This window comes from Amblyomma maculatum, chromosome 8 (assembly GCF_055883805.1).
Source record: "Amblyomma maculatum isolate TAMU_Amacu chromosome 8, ASM5588380v1, whole genome shotgun sequence".
Lineage (NCBI taxonomy): Eukaryota > Metazoa > Arthropoda > Arachnida > Ixodida > Ixodidae > Amblyomma > Amblyomma maculatum.
In genome coordinates, this window is record NC_139351.1 from 48,168,054 (window position 1) to 48,195,011 (window position 26,958).

Below are 26,958 nucleotides of genomic sequence, written 5' to 3' on the forward strand. Positions count from 1 at the left end.
ATTTGTTTATACAATCAATTTTCACTTAAAAAAGCAAACGTGTACATCTGTATAAATGCACATATGTGCAAATGTACATAGCAGTGCAAATAAATATCCACATTCCTGTCCTGGGAAAATAAACAGCCGTCTCCAACATATATCCCATCTACATATACATATCAACCAGATCACACATCTCATTCGTCGCATTTCAAGCCGCAATCATGGCCTCAAGGAAAAAGACACTTCAAGACTTGTAGACGCCCTTATCGTTAGTCGACTAGCCTACCACCTCCACTACCACTACATCTCCAAAACCCAACTCAATAAACTTAACGTCCTACACTGCTCAGTCGTTAAAGCTGCCCTCCATTTACCTCATACTACAAGCACAATTCGGCTCCTTCAATTAGGCCTACTACATAACAATGTTGAGGAGATAATAGAGGCGCACCTCTCCAGCCAGCAACGTTGACTCCGCACAACACCTACAGGCACTCATCACCATCGCTATTGCACACATCAGTCAGAATTGCAGACTCAGCACACCATATATGCACAGACTCCCAAACAGCATACAGATATCTCCTGCGAGGAGCCCTCCCACACTCATCTGCCAAAATATCTGCTCTACCTACCCCTCCCGATCCCATCATCACATGGGTACCTGGGCACGAGGACATCCTCGGAAATGAGCGCGCTATGCCTTTGCCCGAGAACTAAGCTTCCGAGCGCCGGTGGATGGCCTCCACTAACCTTCATTTATACACCCCCATCGAACCTCTTTACACTACAACTGTTCACTATTATCGTCGTTGCCGTGCCACGTATCCGCCACCACGCACGCTTTCTCACATCGACAGCACATACTGGCGACAACTCCAGACACATTCGTTCCTATCTCCTCAATCTGCCCACGGACTTCCGACCATACTGCACCACATGCAATGCCACCCCACCCACCCTCTACCATTACTTATGGGAATGCCCACATCCCATCCGCGTTCCTCCCGTCAAACACCCCACTACCTCCTCCTGGGAGGCTGCCCGTTTAGCCACGAAGCTAAAAGAGTTCACCTGCAGATCAGTTGCGGCTGGTCGAGCGGGCTAAGCTAGAAGGAACAGCCAGAGGGCTCCTGAACTAAGAGGTCTTCCTAGGAGCGTTAGATTTTTTTTATTTAAATAGCTTTTCTTCCTCCTCCTCCCCTCTTATGCGACATAACTGCAGGCACTTTCAATACCTCTGACAGATGTATGGACGTCCGAAACTAAATTGTGTGTCTCACAGGCATAAAATTTCAACAGAACGTGCAGGTCTAGCCTGGACTTCTTCCAGATATTGGTGGTTATAGGATGCTGTACTATCCAGAAAAAGTATCTGCTACCAAATGTTTCAAAGCCGATTTAGTTACCATTCCACACTGATGCGAAATAAAAACTTGAAGCACACAGTCAGACCATGCACAATGTGCAAGAGAAACGGATACTACTATGATAGCCAATTCTCTAGTAACAGCATTTTGCATCTTTCTCTAACTTCATCCCAAACCATGACACTTCTCAACCCAGCTTCAAGTGTAACTTTCACTTGACTGACGAAGTTAAGCCAATTGACATGTCCAATCTCAGTTATTACATGAAGTTCGAAAATTAAAATGTGTTCGCTGAGTACTTTTCTCGTGAAAGCAGAACATACTGCACTGGCAAACACATGCCAAGCTATGAAAAGGAAACAGAGGAGGCTTTGTAATGAAGTTTTTCTTTATTTATGGAAATCCAACAGTGTCGTTCGTTTTTCTTCTAAACGACCGAACAGAGCCGGTCAGAGGTGGTGTTGTCATGCACATCTTAATGCTGGCTCTTTGTCATCTTGTTTCTGAAGACATTGGGTTGGTACAGAATGTACCATTCCTTGTTTTGTAAAAAGCAGGTGACAAGGGTGAGACACTGGTACAGGCCTGGGGCAACGAGTCTGCCCGCAGCAGACAACCATTTGGGGCGACCTTAAAACTGACAGTATGAAACTGCAAAATGGTCATCTGCTAACTTCGGACGGTTGCCTCAACCTGCGAGGGAGTCATGCCGAATGACTCGGCATTTCACAGTCATCTGCAAGTTGAAACAGACATATTTGCTGGCTCTATAAAATTACAAGTGACAACTCTGATAGATTGCCCACAAGCACAGCAGTGCTGGATGCAAACCACATCCTAGTGTACCAAACACCCAGACAAAAGAGAGCAGCGGAACAAAAAAAAATGCAATACTTTGTCTTCCATCCGGGAACAAAACATCATGGGGCGACATTACAGATGAGGCATGGGATTTTCTCCTCCCTCAGTTGACCAATTCACAGCACGCTGGCTAAGTAACGCACATTACAAGTTTGCAGACGACCCTCGTATGCATAAACAAAAGCGCCAACAACGAGACAACTCACAAAACTGATTGCTCTTGTCACCCCCACCAGTTTATACAGGGGGGATCCGCGACGCTCATCCTAGAGAAAAACGCACAAGTACTCTTTACTAGTACAAACAACACAGGCCTTGGCAATTCACAGCTGAGGCAGTAAAAACAACATTCAAGAAGAAAGCACACTGTTTAGATCCGTCATCACCACCTCGTTTTCGTGTTTTCCCATTGGAGCGCGGGGCAAGCCGCAGCTGACCAATGCTGTTGCTCCTACCTCTCCTCTCTGTCCTCATCTAGGGTTTTTATATGTACAGAACCATTCCTGTCATAAATCTAAATCAACAGTTGCACAATTACAGTGCGGCCATGCCAACATCTCCGCTTCTGTGGACTCTTGTTGCAATGACTCCTCCTCGCAATGACGTCGCCGTATTTTTCTCCCCCAGAATTTTTATTTCACGTTCATTAGCCACTAGGAAGACCACTGCTGGCAACACCAGGTTGCCGAGCAGAGTTTGTCTTGCACTAACGCATGCTGCGACAAGAACCTTACAAGAAGATGGGGTTTGTTCAGACGAGTTCCATGCGACAAGCCTAAGAAGGGGTGCCCTTCACTACCCAACAACCGCGCTTGCCAGAATGGTGAAAGAAAGACCCCAGAGGATTCCGTGGTCATAAAAAATCAAAAGTATGTGGGGAAAAAAAGATAAACTGTTCAACACTATAACCCATTATACAACTGGACATACTAACATGCCATTTCGCCAACAAGCCATTTCGAGGATTGCAGCATGTCACCAGTGTTTAGAATATTGATAGATGATCGATTTCTTCTCTGAACCTGCTTGCTAGTCAACATCGTTCCTGCAGTTCTAAACCAATAAACTTTGGTCTACAACACTCGAACACCCAGCGAATGCTACTCATTTAGGTGGAAGAGTGATGAATCCTTTCTCTACTGTCGTAATTTTTTAAGCGTCTGCGGAGCGATTGCGCTTGGCCGTAACTAAAACTCTAGAGCACTAAAAGCAGTAAACAGGGAGATGGATCATAAAACCTGTGCGCAATAGTCGATATAATAGCATGCGTTTTTCTGCTGTGGCACCGCTATATGAACAACAATCCCGAGGAAACACCAAGAGAAAAAAGAGCTGTTGCCGTTTCACTGTAGAGCAGAAAGCTAAAAAAAACTGCACACAGGAACACAGACATCATCACAGCACGCTCATGCATTCCATTACTTGGAATTCATACACACCCTGCCTTATACACTCCACTACATGGGCAAGGACAACAAACGGTAAGAAACGCAAACCTAGAGCACAAAGCAAATCAATTACAAGCATTACCAGTGATAGGTACCCTGGGAATCCTAAGCAATTAGTAAAATCTCGTTAAAAGAGACATTGTTACAAGAGACACTTGAAAATAGTTTGGTTGGTTTTCCTATGTTTGCCATGTTAACATTATTGGATACAAAAGACACTCTGTTACTAAAGACAACTTTCGCAGGTCCCTAAAGTCACTTCACTATTTAGAAGAGACACAATTTACCCAGGTATACTCAAACAACGCAGCTGACTCATACCAATTTGTATGAGTGGCAGTTTAGATTTCCTTGTCAGACTAAATTCTATTCCATATCAGTGTCCTTTGTTTGTTGCATTAAGTCAGGAATCAAGAAGTGCCTCCTCTTGACTGGAAAGCCAAAATGTCCCTGTCGTTTCAGTCACGCAGGAATAACAGTGGCTGAAACAACGGGGACATTTTCACTTCCCAGTCAGCAAGAGACGTTGCTTCTTGGTTCCTGATTTATTAAAGCAAAAAAAAGGACACTGACATGGAACAGAATTCAGATAAGGGAATCTAAACTGCCGCACATACGAGTTGGTAAAAATTTTCGGCTACAAGAGACTTTGGTTACAAGAGACATCTTTTTTGGGTCCCTTTAGTGTCTCTTATAACGAGGTTTTACAAGCAGCTGCTTGGTCAGCCATACACATCAATGCAGCAGGAACATGAAGTTACGAGACAGCCAGACAGCCTTCGAGGTATACAACAGCGCTCTGAACCACTCCCATACTCATGCACACACACACGTACGCACATATATCCACACATGTTTGAGCACACAAATGCACACACACAGGTGTAGCAGTAGAAATTATCGCACAGTGGCATCGTAAGGGAGTGCTTTGAAATGCGCAACGGCAACACTGACCAAGCACAACAGTTATTAGAGAGATGGTAGTAATGGAAACCAGTTGAAAGCCCACTGAAAAAACTGCCAGTGCAACATGCAATTGGACGTCGCAGCAGATCCCTTGCAATGTGAAGCCGCCTCAAGACAGTGATAAATTTATCTTGGTTTTGATTTATGGGGTTTAATGTCCCAAAGCAACTTAGACTGAGAGGTGCCGTAGTGAAGGGCTCTGTAAATTTCGACCATCTGGGGTTCTTTAACGTGCACTGACATCGCACAGCACATGAACACCTAGCTTTTCGTCTCCATTGAAATCGGGACCAGATTTGTTCAAAACAAATTTCAAATAGCTTCTCTAACATCTTAAAATGTGAGCAGATTTCCACCACAAGACATACAAATCCACTACTGTTTTCCGCAGGTCACTTGTGGCTTGCCTTTAAGACAGGTACAGAGCAACCCCTAAAGATACTGGAAGCAAACACAAACAATATTTCCCAGTCAACACTTCAAAGCAAATTAAAATGCGAATTTTACAACTGAAACTAAGCATTTTTGCCAGTATTTCACAACGAGCCACTGCGAGTTCATGCTCTCAAATAGTTGACAATAGCCAGTCCACCATAAAAGACAAGCCTCATTTCTTTTGCACAGACCCCAAACTGACTAAAAGTTGGCGCATTATACAGCTAAACACAGGTACTACCCAATGTCAGCATAAAAAAAGAAAGGATATATGCTTTTACATTCCTTATTTTTCCCGCAACGCTCAAAGAAACCTATGTCATTACGCACCAGTTGAGACAAATCGCTCCACCTAACAAAGGTTCTGCTGCTCATCGAAAAGAGGCAAAGTTACACAACACCCTCGTCACGGCGTCAAGTTGAACATCATCGAGGCAAACAGCGCGCATCGCAGTTGAGAATGTGGCCCAAAGTAAAGGAGAGGGTGTCTTTCTGGAATACCACCCTGGCTGACTAAAAAGAATCGGCGGCACAACGTGAAACATGAACAGCTCAATATAAATGAAAGCACTAGTTACTGTGGATTCATATCCCCGTACAAGTCTGCACCACTTCGATGTCATGGTGTTGGCTGCAAAAGGTTAACTGGCATTGCAGCAAAGGCACCTCAAACTTGCAAAGTAAGCCCCTCAGGATGTGCTCACATTGTATCTTCAGCTGTTCATACTTCAGCCTATGGCCAACGATGCATGCAATATTGTAGTTGAGCCCCAATATAATGAAGTCGTTTGTTGCTGGTCCACGCTTTTTCTTTCTTCAGTTTAAGCTACTATACACTCCCATATTTTAAATAACCCCTGTAGTTTCTTCCATAAAATAGTTATTGCTTGTCATTGTGCGCTTCGAGCAGGAAACTGCGGCAAAGTTGATGGAATGGTGCGTACTATTCATGAGCATTACAAGAGATAGGTTCCTCATGAAAATTCAAGATCCACCACGGGTCATGATTACAGCCCCATCTGCAGGTTCTGTAGCACCACTACAGATGGCAAAACTTTTCACTCACGTCTCCTGTCACCTGATGGCTGCTTTGTCACCGTTCTACACCTGTACACCGAATAGCACAATGACGAATCTGTCTAGGCTAACGTTTTGCTTTTTTCGGATTGCCAGACAGCTCCTCAATGTGCATAAGAATCTTGGCACATTAAAATTGTAGTGAAAAATTACTTCAATATGTTACAAGAAAGGAATGCACTGGTCTGCAGTATAGCTAAGAATAAGAAATGAGACTTCGAAGTGTTGTGCCCCGAACTTCATTAAATTGGGGCACGTTACAGTGAGGCACGACTGCACAGTATGCCCATGCAAGCTAAGCGGCCCTACACAACTTGCCGCGTGACGGGGGCATTGGACGGCGGCATGGTGACGACAGAGAGACGGATTCAAGAGGAGGGAGAGAAAAAGTTCGAGGAACTCCACTGCTCTCCACACGATGGAGTCTCCTAATATCACAGTACAGCTTTGTCAGTTTGGGGCAGTCAAGATATGAGAACATCAATAGTGCGTGCTCTACAGAATGGTTACACGTATGCAAAGATAAGTGCCCAACACTAGATAGGGTACACAGTGCAGATAGCATACCAGTGAGATTAACAGGCAGAGAGGGTAACGCCACCCACTGATAACTCGACTGAACATCTTGCCTAGAATGTGCTGTTAAGCGGCACACTCCCTTTTGGGTACATAGTGAAAAGTATATTTTATTCGAGTTTCTTATTCAACAAGACTATTTAGGAATTCAAAGTAAAAAAATTTGTTTCCCCTGATAAAGTATGCTCAACAACGTTCAGGCTACAATGTACATTTGCCAAGACACCTTACAAAGGTTCGGGAAAACGCCACGGTAGCAGACCTTTCATCGCCTCTGACTGCGCTGTTTCACAGCTGTTAATCTCTCTGATATAACCAAAGCAGGGCTGTGTATTATACTTTTCTTTGTAACTATATGTCCTTTTGGAAACGTTTTGCACCGCTCTCGTTCTGTTACTCAGTGAAGGCTTCAACGAGGAACTCTGTCATAGGCTCACATTTTCTCAGTCACATTTTTTCACAGGCAGGTTAGCAGGTTTTAAAATGCACCACAAGGAAATAAGCATGCATACTTTGACTCTGGATCACTTGCATTCTCAGTAAAAAAAAAAAAAAATGCATACAGCCACAGAACACCCATTCAACTTGCGCACTAGTTCCAAGCACTGACACAGCACCTAAATGCTCCTAGTTTTTTGCCATCGTTTACAAAATAAAAATGATATATAATTGTAAATGTACAATGAAGCTTCAATTCAATAAAACAATAATTTGCCTCGTGCCATGAGTTTTACTCGCATAATTTTCAGTGAGAAATACAACCTGTCACCGTGGCGATCAGGATAAATTCATTCAATAATCGAAGCCACATTATATTTAACGGCGCACACAACACAGGAATTTCGAGAAGGTTGCTCTCTTTTTACAGTGGGGAAAAAAGTTATAAATTTAAATGCTTTAAACAATTTACAAACACCAAGAAAAACTGGTGTGACTGAACAAAAAATAACAATGCTAGCGAGCTATGCTGATGCTATCTGTATGTGTTTTCAAAGTGGTGCCACAGCAGATGACATATGCTTCCCATCACGAAGTTTGCAAATTGTGCAAGATTTTTTTTTTTTCCGCACTGAGTTCTCAACTTGGACACTTTCAGATTAAAGTGCGCCAACAACCTGCGCGATGACAACAAGGCGTTTCATATATGCTGAAAAGTTAAACGCTCCCTTTTCTTTACATCGCAAGAACTAAAATTTCCCTGTCTTCATTCTTTTCGGACACATACCTGCGTGCATGCCCACTTGTGGTGGGAAAATAAATAAAACTATGCAGCTTCTCGCGAACATTGCACATCACACTATATGCCACCTCCTTGTAGCAGGAACTCTTCCCAACAGTCAATTAGAAACAGCTTTCCAGAATTCAGAACCTGGCAGGTTCATTCGTTGAGCTCAGAAGAACAAGCGCACCAGTTTAAACACCACCAGATAGCCACGTGAAACTACCTCACCAACTATCAAAGGCTGCCAATTCACCACACCACTCCCTAAGCCAACAGCTCTTGAACGAAGCGAGCACAAGTCGAGTCTTGTATTTTGTTCTGTTAAGAGTTCTACTGGCGCCAATGGAGCTAAAAATTAAAAAAAAAAAAGGCTTTTAAAACATTCGAACCAGAAACACTTTCCCAAAGCAGCAGCTTATTGTGCTACTTTCACTGTACACAAATGTGACTTGCACCAGTTCAATCTCCGGAAGTGAGCTAGCTAGAAAGGAAGTTTTGAGTCATATCTGAAGCTCTGATGCAAATAATAGACCTCATGAAAAATGTAAGCAACATTGCCTCAACGCACTGTCGCTGTGGCAGAATAGTTTTGTAGCAATTTTCTTGTTGCTGCCGACACCTAGACTGTTCCCGCAACTTTGTAGTGCTTGAAGCATGAAGCGGGAGAAACGGTGCATTATTTTTGCCTGAGACAGGTCGCGCACTCCAGTGACTGACACGTAGTTTGCAAGATTCATGTGACAAATCGTTATTGAAGACTGTTCAAGAGAGATCTGTTCAAGAAGATGTGACAAGTGCGCGGGCTTCCTCATTTAGCAAGCATTCGAAATAGTTCGAGAAATGTGCACACAATACCGCAGGGTCATTAAACGCTCACATCCGTTGTTTGTTGCAACCGGACCGGGGCTACCGAGGAACTGCAGAGGACTGGCGAGGCAGACACAATACACATGATTCGTATCAAACAGTAACTGTTGATGAGCTTTTCTGTTTGGCTACACGTAGGCTTTCTTGCCTGTTCCCATGCACCAACAGCGGCATGCATATATGTGCACAGTCTTGTAAAAGTGGGCAAGAAGGCGCGCATAATCAAAATGTGACAGAAAGCATACAGAAGCCAGAAAATCACAGTATATGAAAAGATTGCTAAGTGCAGTCAAGCATTTTACTCTGGCATAATTAAATCTGCGTAAAGCTGAGTAAAATAAACTACAGCAGAAAGCATGACAAAAGAACAAGATACATTTGGCTCCACCCTGCTAGCAAGATGCATTACTACTGGTGATGTGTGAATATTCAAAATTTCAGATAGAATCGGATTTGTATGTTATTTGATTTATATTCGTATTCAAAGAACTGATATTCGAAATTTTCCGATCGTTCGAAAATTACCAAATATAGCAAACATTTTCAAATTCATGTCCGCTTCACTGCACTGCGTGTTTCACTGTGATGCTTGACTGCATTCGCTGCACAGTGAAGCACCCTCTATATGCGACGGGGCCGTTTGAGAAGACTTTTCCCTTTTGTGGAGACAACCTTACTGACAGTATGCACAATGTGACACTTGACGCAACTGGAAAAAAAATGTTCTTGCTTCGGTTTAATCCCAAATGCAAAAACACTATCTGCAGCACTATCTTCATCGGATAAAATTACTGCTATACAGAAGGTTTTTGGCAGTATCTTCAGACCAATTCGATAATTCGAGCTTTTGGTTAAATGGGCTATTTTTTTTTCCTAAACGTGAAATTAATTAGTTTAATGTACTCAACAGTGATATGACAGCTCCATCCTCCCTGTACGAAAAATAGACACGTAATCTTGTATAAAATGTATACTAGATTTTTCCCTAGGGTATGCACTTCTGTTAAATTCTACTTTAATTTTATATGCAAATACCGTGTAAATTGTGAAATAAACTGGACGAACAATGTTTGCTAGGTTTTTTTCACTAATCATGTATTCGATATTTGAAGGCAATTTTCTTTTTCTTTTTTTTTTTTTAAATTAGCATTTGGTTGGTATTATACTTGCACACCCTTGGTTATCACTTTTCGGCTGTGGCCTTAGCCCTAAGCAGCACGAAAAAGAAAAGCATGGGAAAAGAATTTAGGAATGCCAAAGCCAAGCATTGGAGGAGTTTGCTTTTCACTTTCTCGGACTACATTTCTTCTCTTCACTTGGATATTTGTAAGCAAGCCCATCAACACCTGCGTAGTTTCCAAATGAACACACAAAATATGAATTTGTAACGGTGAGATGACCTAGCTGCATTTGGAGACTGGACCAATTAATTATAGCTCGCTTGACTCACGGGAGCAAAAAAAAATCAATATGTATAATGTGAACCGAAACACTGCAAGCACTGCTGCCCACTTTGCTTCTCCTAGAAAGACCACTGCGTTCCTATCAAACACCGGTATTGCCATCCCCCTGTATCTGAACTAGCAACTTCGAAAGACTGACAATGCTGTATTCCCACATTGGCTTGGATCTGAGAGATACTGCACTTCAGATGGCAAGAGTCGAAGAGAAAAACAAAAACTGAACAAAGAAAAAGTGAAAACGGCACATTTCGCCTATACATATTGCCTAGAGCCAGGCAAGTCGCACAGACAGGACACAGGTAATACACGCCGCACCCATTATCACACTCCGACCCATTTCCTCTCCCTCTAGCCCCCCCCCCCCCCCCCCCCAACATTGCTCATCGTCCCCTTTACGCAAGTTTCGATGGCAGTGCTTTTTCACAAGGAACACTAAAGAAAGGTCTCTCTCTTCAGTGCCAACACTTGCAGTTGCATCTTTTCCGAGCACCGTGAAAACGGGCCCCATTGCATCCATCAGTCACTCCAGTGACGGGCCCACAAAGGCGATAAATGTGACACTGAACAGTGTAAACTGTGCTTGCCATTGAACAATCGCTTCTAGGGCTGCCGACATCTGTGAACGTAGTCCCCATTCTGCCGCACTTCACTTCCTGAGCACACCCCTTTACCCTGCCCCCACCAACATCTATTGCCCCTTCAATTCTAAAAGCTTGCCTACAAAGGCACCATTTCCCCCATGGCACACATCCAGAGCACACAGCCTAAAAAAAGAAAAACAAAAGAACAAGGGCATGGCAATACAAAGAAACAGTGAAGCTGCAGTCAATATATGAGGGTGCACTGGTCGACAAAAGTTTGGCTCAACAAACGAATAACTGGGATGACCAGATCCGAAGCCTCTGGCATCAATATTCATCCACAGTGGCAATCTAACTTAACGAGTGACTAAATTTTGAAATTCAAGTCATGAAACTGTTACGACACATCTGTCAGAGTGCGGCTCTGCATCATAGCGTACTACTCCCACAAGTCATTTACCCTCCAGTAGACAACTCTCGGATGTTTGGATCACTAGTAGACATCACTTGCACTTGACGACATTCCCCAAATATCTAATGGAATTTCTGATGCAGAGCAATTAGTATAATACAAGGTAAATTTCAAACTGTGATGAAGCCTAGCCAGCTACTGCCACAACTCTCCAACACTGGCCTCTTGGTACGAATGGAGCAGTCACAAAATTTTGTTCCAACATCTAAAACAGACTTCCTGTATGCTAGATTGCTTCCAAGAAGTTGTGCTGCCTCTCTCAGTGCCCACTCTGCCTTCACTACATGTTTCTTTCAAGAATGACAACATCAAAACTCTTCACAAACTTCCCAAAGGGTTCTAATTTCCTTTCCGCTTTCTTTGAAAAAGCATCTGTATTTTCAAAGTGCTGGAACAGCACATAAAACATGCATCGTCATCACCACCATCCTGATTTTGCTTTCTATTTGCCAGAGCACAACATTGTTCATCATCTTCTGGGACAAAATCTACGAGCATGAAACAGTGAGTACATACAGCTCTCAAGAGCTCATGCCGAAAATTACCAACTGTAACCAAAGTTTGGGGCTAAAAACTGACAAGACAGAGAGGCATCTGGCCTGCAAAGCACATCAAAACCATCCATGAGAAATAGGAAAGTGCTCTTGCCAAACACAAACAAAAAAAAGCGCCTCAATCGGGAACGCATTCAAAAAGCACGCAGGCACTGGAAAAAGCATGCGCATGATTCAAACACCACAAGAGGAACCCAAAAATAGCTATGTATATACAATCGTGTATATACCCTAACGCCAAGGTAATCCATGCTTAGCCAAAACACGCCTCAAGAGCAAGCGGGACAGTCTCTGGTTGCCAGTAGCACCTTTGCGAGGCAAAGAAAAAAAGAGGACCCACCAAGTGAAGAACTGCGACTGCAAGCTCCACACTGCTTCCCGCTAAACTTCCCAGCACTCAACATGACGCTGCATCAGTGAAAAGGCTGCGACTGGATATCAGGGGCAGAATAGTCTGTCAACTTATCATCGGCATCAAACTATACACTGGAAGATATCGGGGTAGTGTGAGTACCCTCGCTACGTTACCATCGGTCACAGAAAGTGCCTCAAATAGACTCCAAAATATTTCCCCACGGTTATCCGTAGCTGCCCTCCTGACAGACCTCACTGGCCACACGCTAGTCACTACTGGTGTTCACACTAAAAAAAAGGAGGGGGGGGAGAGTTGAGAAGAAAAACAAAAGTAGCTTTTGACATCAGGTAACGACGACACTGCCATCACAGCTCTGCAACAAGTGATACACACTTGAGCATGTTAGCATTTAATGCGGTTCATCTATCCCAGCATTCCATTGGCTCTTATTAAAGAGACTCCCACCAATACAATTCTATCATCCAAAACACCGCCTTGCACCGGATCTCTTTCCAACAACACTGTTGATGTCCAAAGAACAAACTTCATCCCTGAAGACAATCAACAACAATCCTTTTGACTATCGCTCTTTCTTTCTTCTCCTTCTCCTCCAACAATGCAATCAACTCTGAACAAACTCCAACAAAACCAGTCAGCCGGAGCTGACCGGGAGCGGCAGCCTTGGCTGACTGGGAGCATCAAGCCCAAGGCTGCCGTTCCCAACAACAACCGCCACAGCACCCAGGCACCACAGACCCAGCGCACATGACGCATGCACATCGTACCAAGTTTCAGCCCATGACTGAAACAATGACAACATAACAGAACCACTCCTTGCCTAAAGCCATGAGCAGCAATGCATGGAAGGCCACTCGAGCGTGCGCCTGTGTAACGGGGCTGCGGTGTCAGGCTGCTGTGCCTTCCTTTGAAAAAGCATTCCTATACATTCCTAACTCTTGCACATCTCACTCTTTGCATCACCGGGCAATTGACTGGCACATGTCTCGGCAGCCCGCCACTTCCCTGGCGTCCGACTGTTTGGCCTGACATGAATCAACTTCCCTGGTGTCCTACAGCTCAGTCCGACATGAATCATGCAACCTGTCGCCCAAGGCTTCCCTGGCGTCCGACAGCTCGGCCCAACATGAATCACGCCGCCCAAGGCTCTGGTGCTGCTCTGATTGCAAGCGCAGGCCCATTACATTCATCAACAAGGCACACTTGCTCAGCCGTCACTGAGGAGGGGCACAGAAAAGAAGAGACATCAACATGTAAGTTTCACACATGGTAATGCTGGAGGGCAATCTGACATTGCAGTTGCTTATCCAAGAGGGCATCCTAGAAAATCACGGACCTTGCTTTTTGTACTCCAGTTGAGTTCGAAACCTCATCGCTTCTCATTTGCTTCGAATTGATTTCAAACTAGCCAATATACAACTGTTGTACGTAACAAATTTTCCTGCTCGTACAAGGCAACCAGTGCAATGAATTTTACATTTGTCAAATTACTGCTATGGAAATGAGCTTTCAATTTAGCAATGCATTCAAAATCAAGAACGCCACTTTTGAAAGTTAAAAAAAAAGAAAACTATATGCAAAGTTTAATTTAAGTGCAGTACTGGCAAATACTTCCAATACGAAAGAGCAAAGCTGAAGGAGGCACATATGAAAAGAAACAAAGGTCCTCAAACTGCCACCAAGGATCCACCTACTTGCCACAACCTCCCCAGAATAAATGGCGCTGCATTACTCTGCGAGGCCAGATTTTCATAAAGTGTTGATTTGCACATCAAACTCCATAGCACAGGCCCAAAACTGTCTTACGCCAGAGCAGTGACGAACTGCTTACCGATCCACACTCTAGACCACACCTCTTCACCATTCTCTCACTTTCTCACTCGAGACCTGACAAAGACCACAATTTGCCAATGCTCCCTTCAGCCAGATTACATGCTTCCACTTCCGCTCTAGACAGTCTCTCTCTCTTTTGTATCTGGCTGCATCTCCTCAGAGCACTTCTCTCCCAAGGCCTAAAGCATCTGTGCCACAGACCGGCATCACCGGGATTGCAGCAATGCAAGCATGCCTGTCCAAGCATCCACAATCGCTCGTCAAGGTGCTGAGGGAACAGTAAACGTTGGGAGCATTGGCAAGGGGCCAACAATTAGAAACAAACAAAACAAAAACAAAACAATTGATGATGACAGTCTTGGAAGATGACAGTAGAAAAAGATGGGAGAGGGAAAAAAATAAAACAATGGGAAGCTAATACGGATCTCTCCTGTTCCAGTCACTGGCACTGCCGACTGGCCACTGCAAACCGAAGGTCGTTGATGCTGACAGGCGTCTTCTCTCACGGCATTGTGTGGCCTTTGATGACACTGACCATCGGCCGAGATGCCAAGTGGCCAATGTTGGGATAGCATGGCCTCTCAGCAGACGAAGCCTGGCCTTCAACAACGTTGAGTGGCCTCACCAGGTATGCTAAATGGCGGTCTTTGTCGACACACCGGCAGGCACTCGGCAACACCGACCAGCCTTTGGTAACGCAAACTAGCTCCCCATCAAAAACACACTGAACAGGCCTCAGCAACACACCATCTGTTCACTGTCAAACTGCAGTCTCTCTTGCCACCACGGCCCACCCATCCCTTCCATCACCCCTCCCCTCTGTCTTCTCGAAAGAAAGTTCTTGTCGCCTAAGTCTTCCAAGCTCTTTTTTTTTGTGTTGCAGTAGTTGTCGTGGCCGTCATTTCATCAAAAAGTCCTCCGCAGTCGTTGTCCACCACCGGGTGAGTGTTGTGTGTGTCTGTGTGTGTGTGTGCACTAAAAACAAACGTCGCGATGGCCGAGGACGTTCCCTATGCTGCGGCAGTCGCCCCGGATGCAGCGACGAGTTGCAACAGCGGTCGCACACCTTCTCCTCCTCCTTCTCCTCCCCCGCCGGTCGACTGGCAGAGGCGCAGTGCCAGAGGAAAGACTGTGGCGCTGCTGATGCCGCCAGCTGCTGCTGCTGCCCGAAGGTGTTGGCGGCGGTGGCACTGTGGGGAGCGCGACGGTGTCCTCGTCGTCGGTGCACGCCGCCGTGGCGGAGGGTGGGCGGCGGCGGCGGGCTGTTCCTGGGGGATGGCGGCCGGGCAGGGCTGCTGCTCTCACTTGCCACCCTCGGCAGCAGACTTCTCCGTCAGCTCCTTCATCTTCTCCACGTAGTCCGAGAAGGAGTCCCTAAAGCGCGACCACGACTTCTCTGGAATGGTGATGGCCGCCCGGAAGTTGTTCTTTACCTGCAAGCACAGGTGGTAGTAGTTAAAGGCAGAGTTTGCGGAGGCACGCGGCACAGGGATCCAGTTTTCACGCCAGCCATACATACGGTTTACAGTCTCTTGTGCTGCTCTACAAACACGGGCTCTGCAAATGTTTATAGGAAAACTCAACCTCTAGGCCCCTTCTCTCTTTCTTTCCCCGGAGAAAAGAATTCGTTCAAAACGTTTCGTCGTTTCTGAGCAAGCCAGCATTCACTGAGTATTAATTACTTTAAAAGATGCACAGTCTAAACCAGTCTAGAGATCAGAGAACTTAAACCGGTAGTAAAGAAGCAACAACTGCCAATGATTCAACGACATCAAAGCGTGCAGACTCCAACAAGCACAGAAGGTTCTTTCCTAGCACTACCAGAATATACAATGAGAAACAGCTGACCGACTTCACTTTCTGCGCAGTCTTGTAACAAATGACTTCCCTCCGTCAACACAAATCCATTAGCCCAGCATGTAATTTGATTCCAACAATAATGGCCAATGGCGCACATCAGTTCATACACAGTGTTACAGGGAGCCCAGAGTATTTCCCTCACTTTTGGAAATGACCAGTTCCATGGACACTGCCAACAAATGCAAACTTCAAAAGAACGTGTAGCATTCAGCAGAGCTAGAGCTAGAACAATTCTGTGCGCATGTCAAAGCAGATAACAGAAACCAAAACATGGCCCTTTTGCACTCGATTTGGCAGCCAGCTCTAGAGCACTCGTGTCACACAAGAACTGGCACTGTATCAGCACAACACATTTGTGCACAAGTGCAGAATGAGTAAATGAAGAATTCACTCTGCTATGAAAACAGTCGTGCGTTCTCCGTTTTGGTGGCCAGGGTTGGATAAGGACATTGAGGAAATAGCAGCTACTTGTCAGAACTGCATCCAGAACCTGCCAATGTCGACGGCCGCTCCGCCAGTTAATTGGCCACCGACCAATGAAAAGTGGTCGCATATTCACGTGGATTTTGCAGGTTCAATCGCAGGAAAAATGATCCTGGTAGTGGTCGACTCGCATACCAAATGGATTGAAGCCATACCACTGGTGCATGCCAACACTGAAAAACTGAAAAACACTGAAAAACCATTTTTAGTAGGTTCGGAGTCCCACGAACGTCAGTCTCTGACAATGGTACGCAATTTACCGGAATTTGCTACATTTGCAAGAAATAATAATAAAGTGCATCTACAGTGCGCCCCCTACCACCCCCAGTCAAATAGAGCCACAGAAAGAGCTGTGCGAACGGTGAAGGATGGGCTTCACAAAATGAATGAAGGGAAGTTGGAGGTCACACTATACTCGGGGAAACGTTTTCTTGGCAATAGCGCAAAGGTAGGGAAGCAGGGCGTCTTTAAACGTGTCACTCCACCATGTAGTTTTAGCGCACGTCTTTCAGTCTGCATAGAGGTTGCAGATCATTTCCATCGTTTGCTTCGACAGCCAGTGTCTCTTGAACTTAACTAAAACCTTCTCTGGTGAAAACACTTCCAACCATTGTGGAGTGGGCGTCGGGTGTCTCAAAAACTCATGACAAACATCAGACGAGAAAACCCGGTGGAACCAAGTATTTTAGGCATAACAGCTTCATTTCGAAAAATTGTTTCCGTGATAAAAAATATACTGTAAATAACTAGCGCCATGATTTCAGCTTGATTTTGCAGAAGCTGCTCATGTAACTAGGGACTATCTGCGTAGGAAGATGATGTGTTTCGGCTTTGTAGCTTTGGCTCTATTGCCAAGAAAAAGTGTCCCCAAGTATAGTACGACTATTGCTCAACTACCGCAGAACTCCGCAGAAAAGTGTAAAATCCCCCGTGGAGATGCTTTTGGGTTACCAAATACAATCCCGGCTGGACTTGCCTTTTCCTTCTACTCTTGCAGAGCCACTGCAGAGTCAAGACACCTGGACACCACTGCCTGAGTCAAATGTTTACGTGCGGAACTACGGTAGCGGGGACAAGTGGATGTGGATATCGGGACAGGTCACGACGGCATCCAGTTCCACGATGGCCACGGTGTCAACCGCGGTGGGCCTGGCCCGGCAACATGCAGATCAAGTTCGCTTGCAACGCGGCTGTACATCAGAATATTACCAGCTCGAAAGTCATGTGAGCGAGGCCCCCCAGTTAACCTGCCAACGCCTGCAGACCATACTACTCCTACGACCAGCATGCCCAGCAGCTCAAACTCTCCGAAACAGTTTTCGGGTGTTGCTTCTCTAGGTCAGCCTAGGACCGGCACAGCACAGAGGAAGCCGCAAGATGCCCCGAACAAGGCCTGAGGCGTTCTACGAGACAACGCAGACCGGTGCAGCATTCTCAATTTTAAGGAGAAAGAAGTGTGGCATATTCTGTTTAGCATCACTGCACATTCTTTCCTTCGTAGCAGCAGCCGCTATCGCTGCTCTCTCCTCTCCCTTTTCCCTTTCTCACGTGAGGAATGCCCATAAAGGTGAGCCTACTTCAGAAAATAAACCGAGGTTATCCCAGTAAAAAAAATTCAAAGGGTCCAATTGAGAATGTCCCAATTGAAATGAATTGGTCAAAAATCGTGTTTTCGCCACCCATTGGGCCTGACCATTTGATACGAATGGGTGCTCCCAATCGGAAATAATTGGTCACCCATGAAGACCAAATGGTTCACCTATTGAACGTAAATGGCATACCCATTGAGCCCAAATGGTTTGAACTCACATAGCTGAAAAAAATGGAGATGCAATTTCAATGTTTTCTTCCAGAAGTTAATTGGGGAGCCGACTTTTATACAAGTGGTATGAAATTACAATTTTTTACAGAAATCATGAGAGACAAGCAAGCATTACACGCACGGAACTAACACAGATTCAATGTATATATCCACAGGTTGCAGACTTATATACTCCATTCTTTGAACAGTGCTGCTGGGACCAGTGACACATCTTTGTTATTCAGAGTTAACTTATTTAATTATGCGTGCACTTACAGTGAACACGATATAATCAATTAATAAGATTAAGCGGCATATACTTTTTACAAGAACTTAAATTTTTCACTGTTGTCTCTTTATACAGGTATGTATATCTGTGCACATCTCAGTCAAGCATATCACTGATTTGACTTTCCCAATTGGGAATGTTTGCTTAGAACCAATTAGAACCAATGGGAAGCCCAGTTGGAAGCCCAATTCGTTTCAAATGGGTGTCCCATTTGGGAGCGAAATAATCCCAATTGGGATTGAAGTAACCCATTGGGCTTCCCATTAGCCCAATGGGTTTATTCAATCCCAATTGGGATGCCCCGTTGGTTTCTTCAGTCCCAATTGGGACGCCCAATTGGTTTCTTCATTCCCAATTGGGAATCCCGAAACCAACTTGGCGTCCCAATTGGGAGTGAAGAAACCAACTGGGCTTCCCAATTGGGAGTGAAGAAACTAGCTGGTTTGGACAGTACCCATTGGACAAACCATTTGGGATTGGCAGAACCAATTCAATCTGACTGGTCTTCCCAATTGGACCCATTGATTTTTTTTTTACTGGGATGCTCTCTTGCTGACCGGCGTGGCGATGCTACAGCCCTCGAACTGGCATTGCATCAACATAACATTTTTGTGTACAAGCGCAAAATGAATGAAAGATTTCACTGATAAGAACTGCAGCCACTGCACGGGTGGAACTCAGTCCATAATCCCAATAACCTTTGTCATCCGATTGGCCCTTGAACTGGCATTGTATCAGCATAACATTTTGGTGCAAAAGTGCAGAATGAATGGATGAAAAATTTCACTGACAAGAACTGCAGCCACTGCATGGGTGGAACTCTCAGTCCATGATCCCAATAGCCTTCATCATCCTATCGGCCCTCGAACTAGCATTGCATCAGCATAACAATGCTTACCGACAGCAACACTGACATCAACAGTAGCGTAATTTCAAATGAGTTACTGATGTGATAGAGTTAAAGACCCCGAAGAGCAGAAAATCCGGCAGTTGTAGACACTGTGAACAAAAAATCAGACATTTCTGGCAAGTTGGAGTTGGTCGATGGCAAGGCAGTGCACTGACCAGTTGCGAGATTGCGTAACAAGACTACATGACTTCGCTGCGCACGCTGGCGCTGTAAACTCGGGCTTCAACTTTTGAGACGGTAGGGTGAGAGGAAAATGCAGCCTTTCAGGACTCTTGGGTGCCGAGTTAAGACACGCTGCGCCCCTAGGCCATGTAGGCACATTAGTATGGTTTGGTTAACATTTTCCTGTCCGCGCCTATTCCCATCGATAGCCTGCTATCGAAGGTTTCAAGATTCGAATTTTCCCGCTTTCAAAGCCCTCCTTGATGAGTGGCATCATCCAATGGGAAATAGAGGAACCCTTCTTTAAAATTTACTCTTGATTTAATTTTTCTGCCTCTCCAGATGGTCTCCGGAGTTAGGTGATCAACGCTCCTTGTTTACATCATGGTGTCGACGTCGCGCGCTCCCGCTACTCAAAAATGGGCATTTCCGTGGAAGTTGACACATCGGAAAGCTTGCTTTTGGATGCAAAAAGCAGCAGTGATGACTCGAAAGACGAATTACGCTCTTCAGACTTTAGTCTCCGATATAATCCGGATGTTTATACCTATACACTAATGATTGTGCACGGGTTAATAGAGGCTTAAATTGAAACCATAAATGAGCGAGTAGCTAAGATCTGCAAGGGAGCCGGCAAACTGGAATGAACAATGCTGTTGTGTCACACCCATCAAAGGGGAGCTTAACTGTTCCAAACCAATTTCGCTTTGCAAGTGCTTTTTCTAATATGATAGCATACAAGGCCCTGTTCAGAAAATCCTGCGTTGGCACTGTGAGCAAAAAAAAAATACTGGAAGGGGACACTCCATCTTTTAAGAGTATGATACGACGGCGTTAATGGCTCCCATTTACAGCTCCCTTTGTGGATCCTAGTTCGTTTATATGCGCTTTGCAAATCGCTTCTTTGCTAATCCCTTGATTTTTGCCTCTATTATCTCGCAGACATGCATTATATACAGTTGTAAGTTACCACTTTATGTGAAAGACATTCCGAAAATCCAGCATCAGTGTTGTCGACATTGTGAGTGAAAAATCACCGGTATGCTTCTGGCAGGTAATGGCTGGCCAGCGACATTTAACAAAGTAGTTTTGCACCGCAGTATTGATACAACGGAGCTTTCGCAAGCATAAAGTCTGCAAGACAATAGTGTACCCCATACGGAATTCACTTATAGGATCTAAATAATCTATAATTCAATTTTTCTCTCATGCAGTTTCGGTTTCAACCATTGATTGACATCTGTGACATCATAGATGCGCTTTGGTCAGATGAATGATGAAGAAAAGTGAAGCATGTACAATCGTTGCATATTCATATTTTGTGAATTTTTCTGGCTATGAGTTGGGTGATTACACCTCGGGCACTCCGAGTCTGTGACACCTTCGTCCTGTCTGTGACACCTAGTGAAGGCCGCCTGGGTATTCTCTGCTGATGCTCCATCCTCTCTTGGAAAGCCAGAGCACTAGTCCAGTGCCTCTTGTGAGCCTCTTCGCTCATTGTGTCAGCTGCAGGATCCGTGACTTGTCCCGGAACTGGGACTCCTCCCTCAAGAGAGCGCACCCATGGCTGTGCCCGTGGCAGCAAACACAGAGAGCGCCCTATGGATTCCCGCTCCTTATGTGTGAGCCTGCAGAATCCCCGCATCCAGAAGGCCTTCCACGGTGCATACTCGAAAGACGCCCAAGACTGGCTGGATCAGTTTGAGCGTGTCACATGTGTCAACGGCTGGGACGACAATACAAGAATCCGGAACATCCACTTCAGCTTGAAAGATGCCGCTCATACCTGGTATGAGAACCGCGAGGCGTACCTTACGACGTGGCAGGACTTTCGTCGCCAGCTGTTGGACACCTACATCAGCAGCGTTGACCTCTCTTGTTCAGCTACCAAATGAGAATATGGCGATGTTGTACGTGGAAGATGCGGCGTGTCTCTACAACTGAACAGACCCGACCATGACTGAGGAGAAAAAGCTGAAACACCTTGTGAATGTGTATGAAAGAGCAGTTTTCCCATGGTCTTGTGAAAAGGCTGCCCAAAATATTTGTCGAATTCCGCTCCAAGACTGTGGCCATGAAGAGGGCACTTCAGTGGTGTTACAATTGCTACGACCAGCAGCTAAACCCTCATGGCACTGTAACCCCTGGACGCTGCCTTGGGGAGCCACTACAAGCTACCTTTGGGACCTCATCGATTCTGTGGTCTGTGAGGAGGTACAGAAACTTCTGGAGGCCTTTTCCTGTAAGCTCCCTGACCAGTGTCATTCGGAAAAATGTTCAGCAGGTGCTCAGGCCACCCGCTGCTCAAGTAGAGCCATCATAATTGACAGCTCCTTGGCCATCACCAGCGTATGACGGTATGCTGATGTACTGTGCCGTCCTGCGCCACTCCCTTGCACGCCACCACACACTCCTTCGGTAGCCGCAGTGCACGCCGAGTGACTGGTTCTCTACTGGCAGGCTCGATGAAATAGCCAAGGAAAACCGATATTTGGTGCGCACCAGGCCCATGTCCACTGTGTTACAGTGTGGCAAGGCCGGTAACATTTACCGGCGTCACAATTACCGGCATTCCCATTTCGGCCCCTGGGGTTGCAGGGCTTCTCTGTAGACAACCCTCGTACGCAGCTCGGCTAACAGCATCAGGAGATTGAGGAATAAGTTGCCCTCAGGCGTACCTCACCACCTCCTCTGCGTTGACAGTCGCGATCGTCTTCACCCCGCCCTTCCTCACCTCATCACTCCGGTTATGCACCTGTTGTGCAGCTGGGTCCTCGAGCACGCACCAGGAAAACTAGAACAGGTGACCTTTAGAGGCAACGCTACCAAACGCCGTATTGCCGAAAAGCTTCCACCGACGCCAACCAAACCTTCGCGAACTGATGACCGTGACGTCAATGACAGCCATAACCAGGGCGATAATGCTAACGACCAAGACGCCGAGGACTGTATCTGTTAAGACCACGGTCTCCCTCGACATACCTTGTGGATCAACTATAAGGAGGTTGGTGCACTAATGGACATGAGTGCGGACTACTCGATACTTGGGAGTAGGATGGCTACGATGCTGAAGAAAGTTACGATGATGTGGGCAGGGCACAAATACATGACTTGTGGCCACGTGGTTAAACTCCTCGGTATGTGTACGGCCAGAGTTACAGTGCACGGCTACACTTCTGTGGCAGCGTACCTCATGTGGCTTGAATGCTCACGAGATGTTATTCTTGGAAAAAATGGTGTGGCTATAGACCTCTGGAATCAGCTTGTTACATTTTCAACTGAAATCGCTACCAACAAGCTCGTCGCCAATAATTCCAGAGCCAACTCGAGCACTCCTCTGGCGGCGCAACCGCTTTGCCCTCGTCATGGCTTAGGGTGTAGGGAACTCGAGCCAGGTGCGTGGCAACATACAATAAAAATTTGGTTTAACAGAGCATGGTTGTAGGCCAGTTGGTGGACATCACGAGGAAGAAGATTTGGTGTTTCTACTCCTTTACGGACATGACACCATGGTGGCTGCTTTCTGTTGGAGGCAAAATGCAACCTGCCCTTGTGACGTGAACTTCAGTGAATGTCAAGAACTCCATGAGACAAAATTTCGGGACCCTTTCAGTACGGCGTTACTCATAGATGATGTAAGTTTGGGACGTTTAAACTATCACATCCATCAAGAACTCCATGAGACAAAATTTCGGGACCCTTTCAGTACGGCGTTACTCATAAATGATGTAAGTTTGGGACGTTTAAACTCACATTTATCTCAATGAGACGCAAAAAATCCCGTAGAGTACAGATACAGTCAATGGCTGTTTAAACTGCTGACTTCAGGGATGCACACCAAACCGGGAGCACAATTCTGAGACCACCTGCTGGTTGCATGTCTTGTTCGCATCAGCCCATCAGGGAGCACTAGATCGGTCACAGGGTTTCTTTATGCCGTTAATAGTCTTCCGCTACGGCGAATTGTTTCATATTCGATAAAAACACAGACTTCGCAGCAGTTGCTGCATCAGCGTGCAAAGCTCGGGATAATTTTCGGTGCCAGCAGTTGCAACACCAGATATCAATCAAAGTTTGGACATCCTCGATTTAGGCAGAAAACACAAGGGTAACATACAAATGCACAGCACCAGTGGGGGGCTGCTCAGTGTCGCAGAAAACCTGGACTGACGTAATATTTTGAGGTGCTATTGTATTGTATTGTATTGGGTTTCTTGGCACATAAGCAACTAAGGCTATAATGTGCCAGGAACAAGGATTGTTTTTATTTTGTGGATAAGGACTGGTAAATATATGTTTTCTTTTTTCTTATAGTTTGTTCAAGAGCTTTGCATCCTTAAGGAAGCAGAGAACATTGTTAACTTCGACCAGCGCATCTTCTCCCAACAGCAGGCTGGAATGGAGAGGGATCTGTTCTGTGTAAAAAAGTGCAAAATATTTTTTCCTTAACTTCTCTAGTTAAGTGCATGAAAGCAGGACGTGGTTTATTGTTAGTTCACCTCCGCATTCTTCACACAGAGGTCTGTCTTCTTTCTTTAGTATAAAGCTATGTGTCAGATGAGTGTGTCCAATGCAAAGACGACATAAAATAACTTCGATGAAGCATTTTTGGTGACTGCACGATTTCCATTCTTCAGTGATCAGTTTGACAAGGTGTAATTTATTATTTATTTCGTTGTTCCATGAGCTCTGCCATTTTACTCTCAGTTTTCTTCTTACCAGTCTTAGAAAATCATGTTGACTGGCTGTATTTCAGTATGACGGGCTGCTGCAGCACATGCACCAGCTCTGTCATTGCCGCTGATTCCAACATGGCTTGGTACCAAACAGAATTTAATTTAATTGTATGCCTCTGTGTTTCTGCGGCTATTATATTATGAATGATGTCTCCGATTAGAGGTTCTGTAGCATTTCTATGATTTAATGCTGTCACAACACTGAGAAAATCGATTTAAATGATGCTATTTTCAATACCGGTCTTTAATATTTTTTCTACCGCCAAAGAAATAGCGTGCCATTCAGCTGTGAAAATTGACAACTCCGGTAATGGTACTATTTCTTCCCATTTTCCTTGTACCACAGCACTTCCAACATGAGATGCTGTTTTAGACCCATCTGTATAGAACGCTGTGTAATCTCTATATTTGCTTTTCGAGTAAACGAAGTTCTCTCGTACCACTCTAGCCACTCATATTACTTGGTGTTTCTTCAAAAATCACCTGTGTTAGCCTCACAAACAGATGTAGGCAAGATACAGTAGGACAGGGAGGTTCCAGGGATGCACAACATCATTTGCACCACTGAAGGCACGACCCAAGCAACCACCAACGTCCGTTGTACGTCCGAGCTAGAGCCGAACGTCCTTTGCCGAAATTGTACGTCCGTCGGACATACGTACAACCTCCGGTTTTGGACATCCGTATTTGTACGTCCGTCGGGGGTACAGACTACGTCCGTTTTTGTATATCCGCATGAGAGACGAGGTGTATGTCCGATGTACATACGGACTACGTCCGTTTTTGTATATCCGCATGAGAGATGAGGTGTACGTCCGATGTACGTACGGACGAGTATGTTTCCAGGACATATATTTCCTCGCTGACAAAATTCTGTTTCAACATTCACACTTGTCTTCAATGCTCGAGATGTGTCCTGCCTAGTCAAAAAAAAAAACATTGGGGCCAACTGGCACCTGCAAATGGTCACATCTGGACTCAATATTGGACACCACCTCTCCAATGGATTAGTCCAGTTGGATTAACCAAATGGTTCTGCAAATACCAATTGGGCATTCCAAATAGTTTTAATTGCGTGTAAAATTCCATTCGGATTTTCCAAATGGTACTCAAAATTCCAATAGGAAATCCAATTAGGTTTGCAACTTCCATTCGGCCCCTGAGATAGCGAATTGTATTATATACCAAATGATTAGCTGGTTGGCCTAAAAAACTCTGGCACATACACAGTATGGGGCGATTGTCATTAATTTCTTAGCTTTCATGCCGCAATTCGTTGTATCCGTTGGTAGCGGCGGTCGTGATCTTCAATTGTTACTCTAGTTGAGCCTGAACGTATGTACTACATGTACCACCTGCGCGGCTTCGCCATCCACGATGGTCCACGACCACGTCTTGGCGAACGAAAGCGCCGGATTACCTTGCACTGTGGGTCTTTACAAAAATAGTTTTTTTTGCTGTTTGAAATCCCCGCCAGTCCCGCCGGCCAGCGGCCGTGCTGTTTGGTTGAAGGTTGCGTATTCCATCGCAGTGTGTGTGCGTTGGAGGGGAGGAGGGGGGATGGTAGGTTTCGCTTGAATATCCTTACAAGAAAAGGTTCCTATTTAAAGAAATTAACAATATTCAGTAATAATATAGTGTTAACGTATTACGGCCAATTCATTTCTGCGCATGTATGTTTCTGCCGTAGTTTCGTACCACGTGTTTCTGTGCCGCCATTGCCGGCTGTCGTCCTGCCGCCGCGGCTCGCGGCAGCAGTTTTTTTTTTTTTCGTTCTGTGCGGGTGCACGCAACTATGCTCGAATGCCTTCACCCATCTTAGTGCGCTGCAAGGACAACGATTGCGCAGTTGTGCCAGTTCCTAGTGTGAAAGGATTACCCTCTTGGAGCAACAGTGGTTCACGACGACAACACATCAGGACGGACGACTCCGGCGAAAGCGACCGCGTTTGAAAGTGAGTACTGCGATCGAGCTTCGTGAAAATCTGCGCAGCGAAAATTGTATGAATATGTAACAGCGCAGTGAACCTACTGACACATTTCAACGCGATAGCATTAAGGAGCTAGTTACACCGAAAACTAGGAGTAATCGGCGCGCTGGCGTCCGTGTATGTCGATCGAGTTGGCTCTCCCTCTCCTCTACGCAAACTAGGAAATTGCTGGAGGTGCTATCGCGTTCCACTCTTGCAATCTTGCGAGGCTTATAACCAACCTCCTTGTTTTCGTCAACCAAGGCGCTGGGTAAACAGTCGGTCTTCAAAGATTTTTTTTTTTTTAATATGCTTGCCTTCGCAAGTGGCATGCTCTGCATTTTTCAATGCAAGTTGCAGGTTGCGAGGGCACAGTCTGCGCTGCAGTGCATTACAGTGATAAAATGCATAACTGCTCCTGTACAATGCGATAAGCGATAATCGCCCAAGCTCGCGAGCTTGAAAGTTGTGCACCACTACAAAAAAAAAAAAACATTTCAGATAGCGAGTGGCCTTTTCTGTGCTTGAAATTATTGAAGCACGTTATCAGCTTATATTAATTTAGGTATGGCCTGTATGATACTGCCTTATGAACTGTTTAGCTTATTTAGCTTTATCCTTGAAGCATTGCAGATGAATCTATGTGATATTCGAAAGATAGCGG

The 26,958-nt window shown here is 45.3% G+C and overlaps 1 protein-coding gene across 3 annotated transcripts in view; it reads right to left on the minus strand.

Moving 5' to 3' along the window:
* Positions 1-6,143: 6,143 nt before the first annotated feature.
* The window catches only part of Pur-alpha (Purine-rich binding protein-alpha), a 213,630-nt gene continuing 192,815 nt past the window's right edge, over positions 6,144-26,958 (minus strand). For all 3 annotated transcript variants that reach the window (XM_084576260.1, XM_084576261.1, XM_084576262.1), the window contains one exon: positions 6,144-15,516. In XM_084576260.1, the coding sequence (XP_084432386.1) occupies positions 15,385-15,516 (132 nt within the window). In that variant the 3' untranslated portion in view covers positions 6,144-15,384. The remainder of the gene's footprint in view (positions 15,517-26,958) is intronic.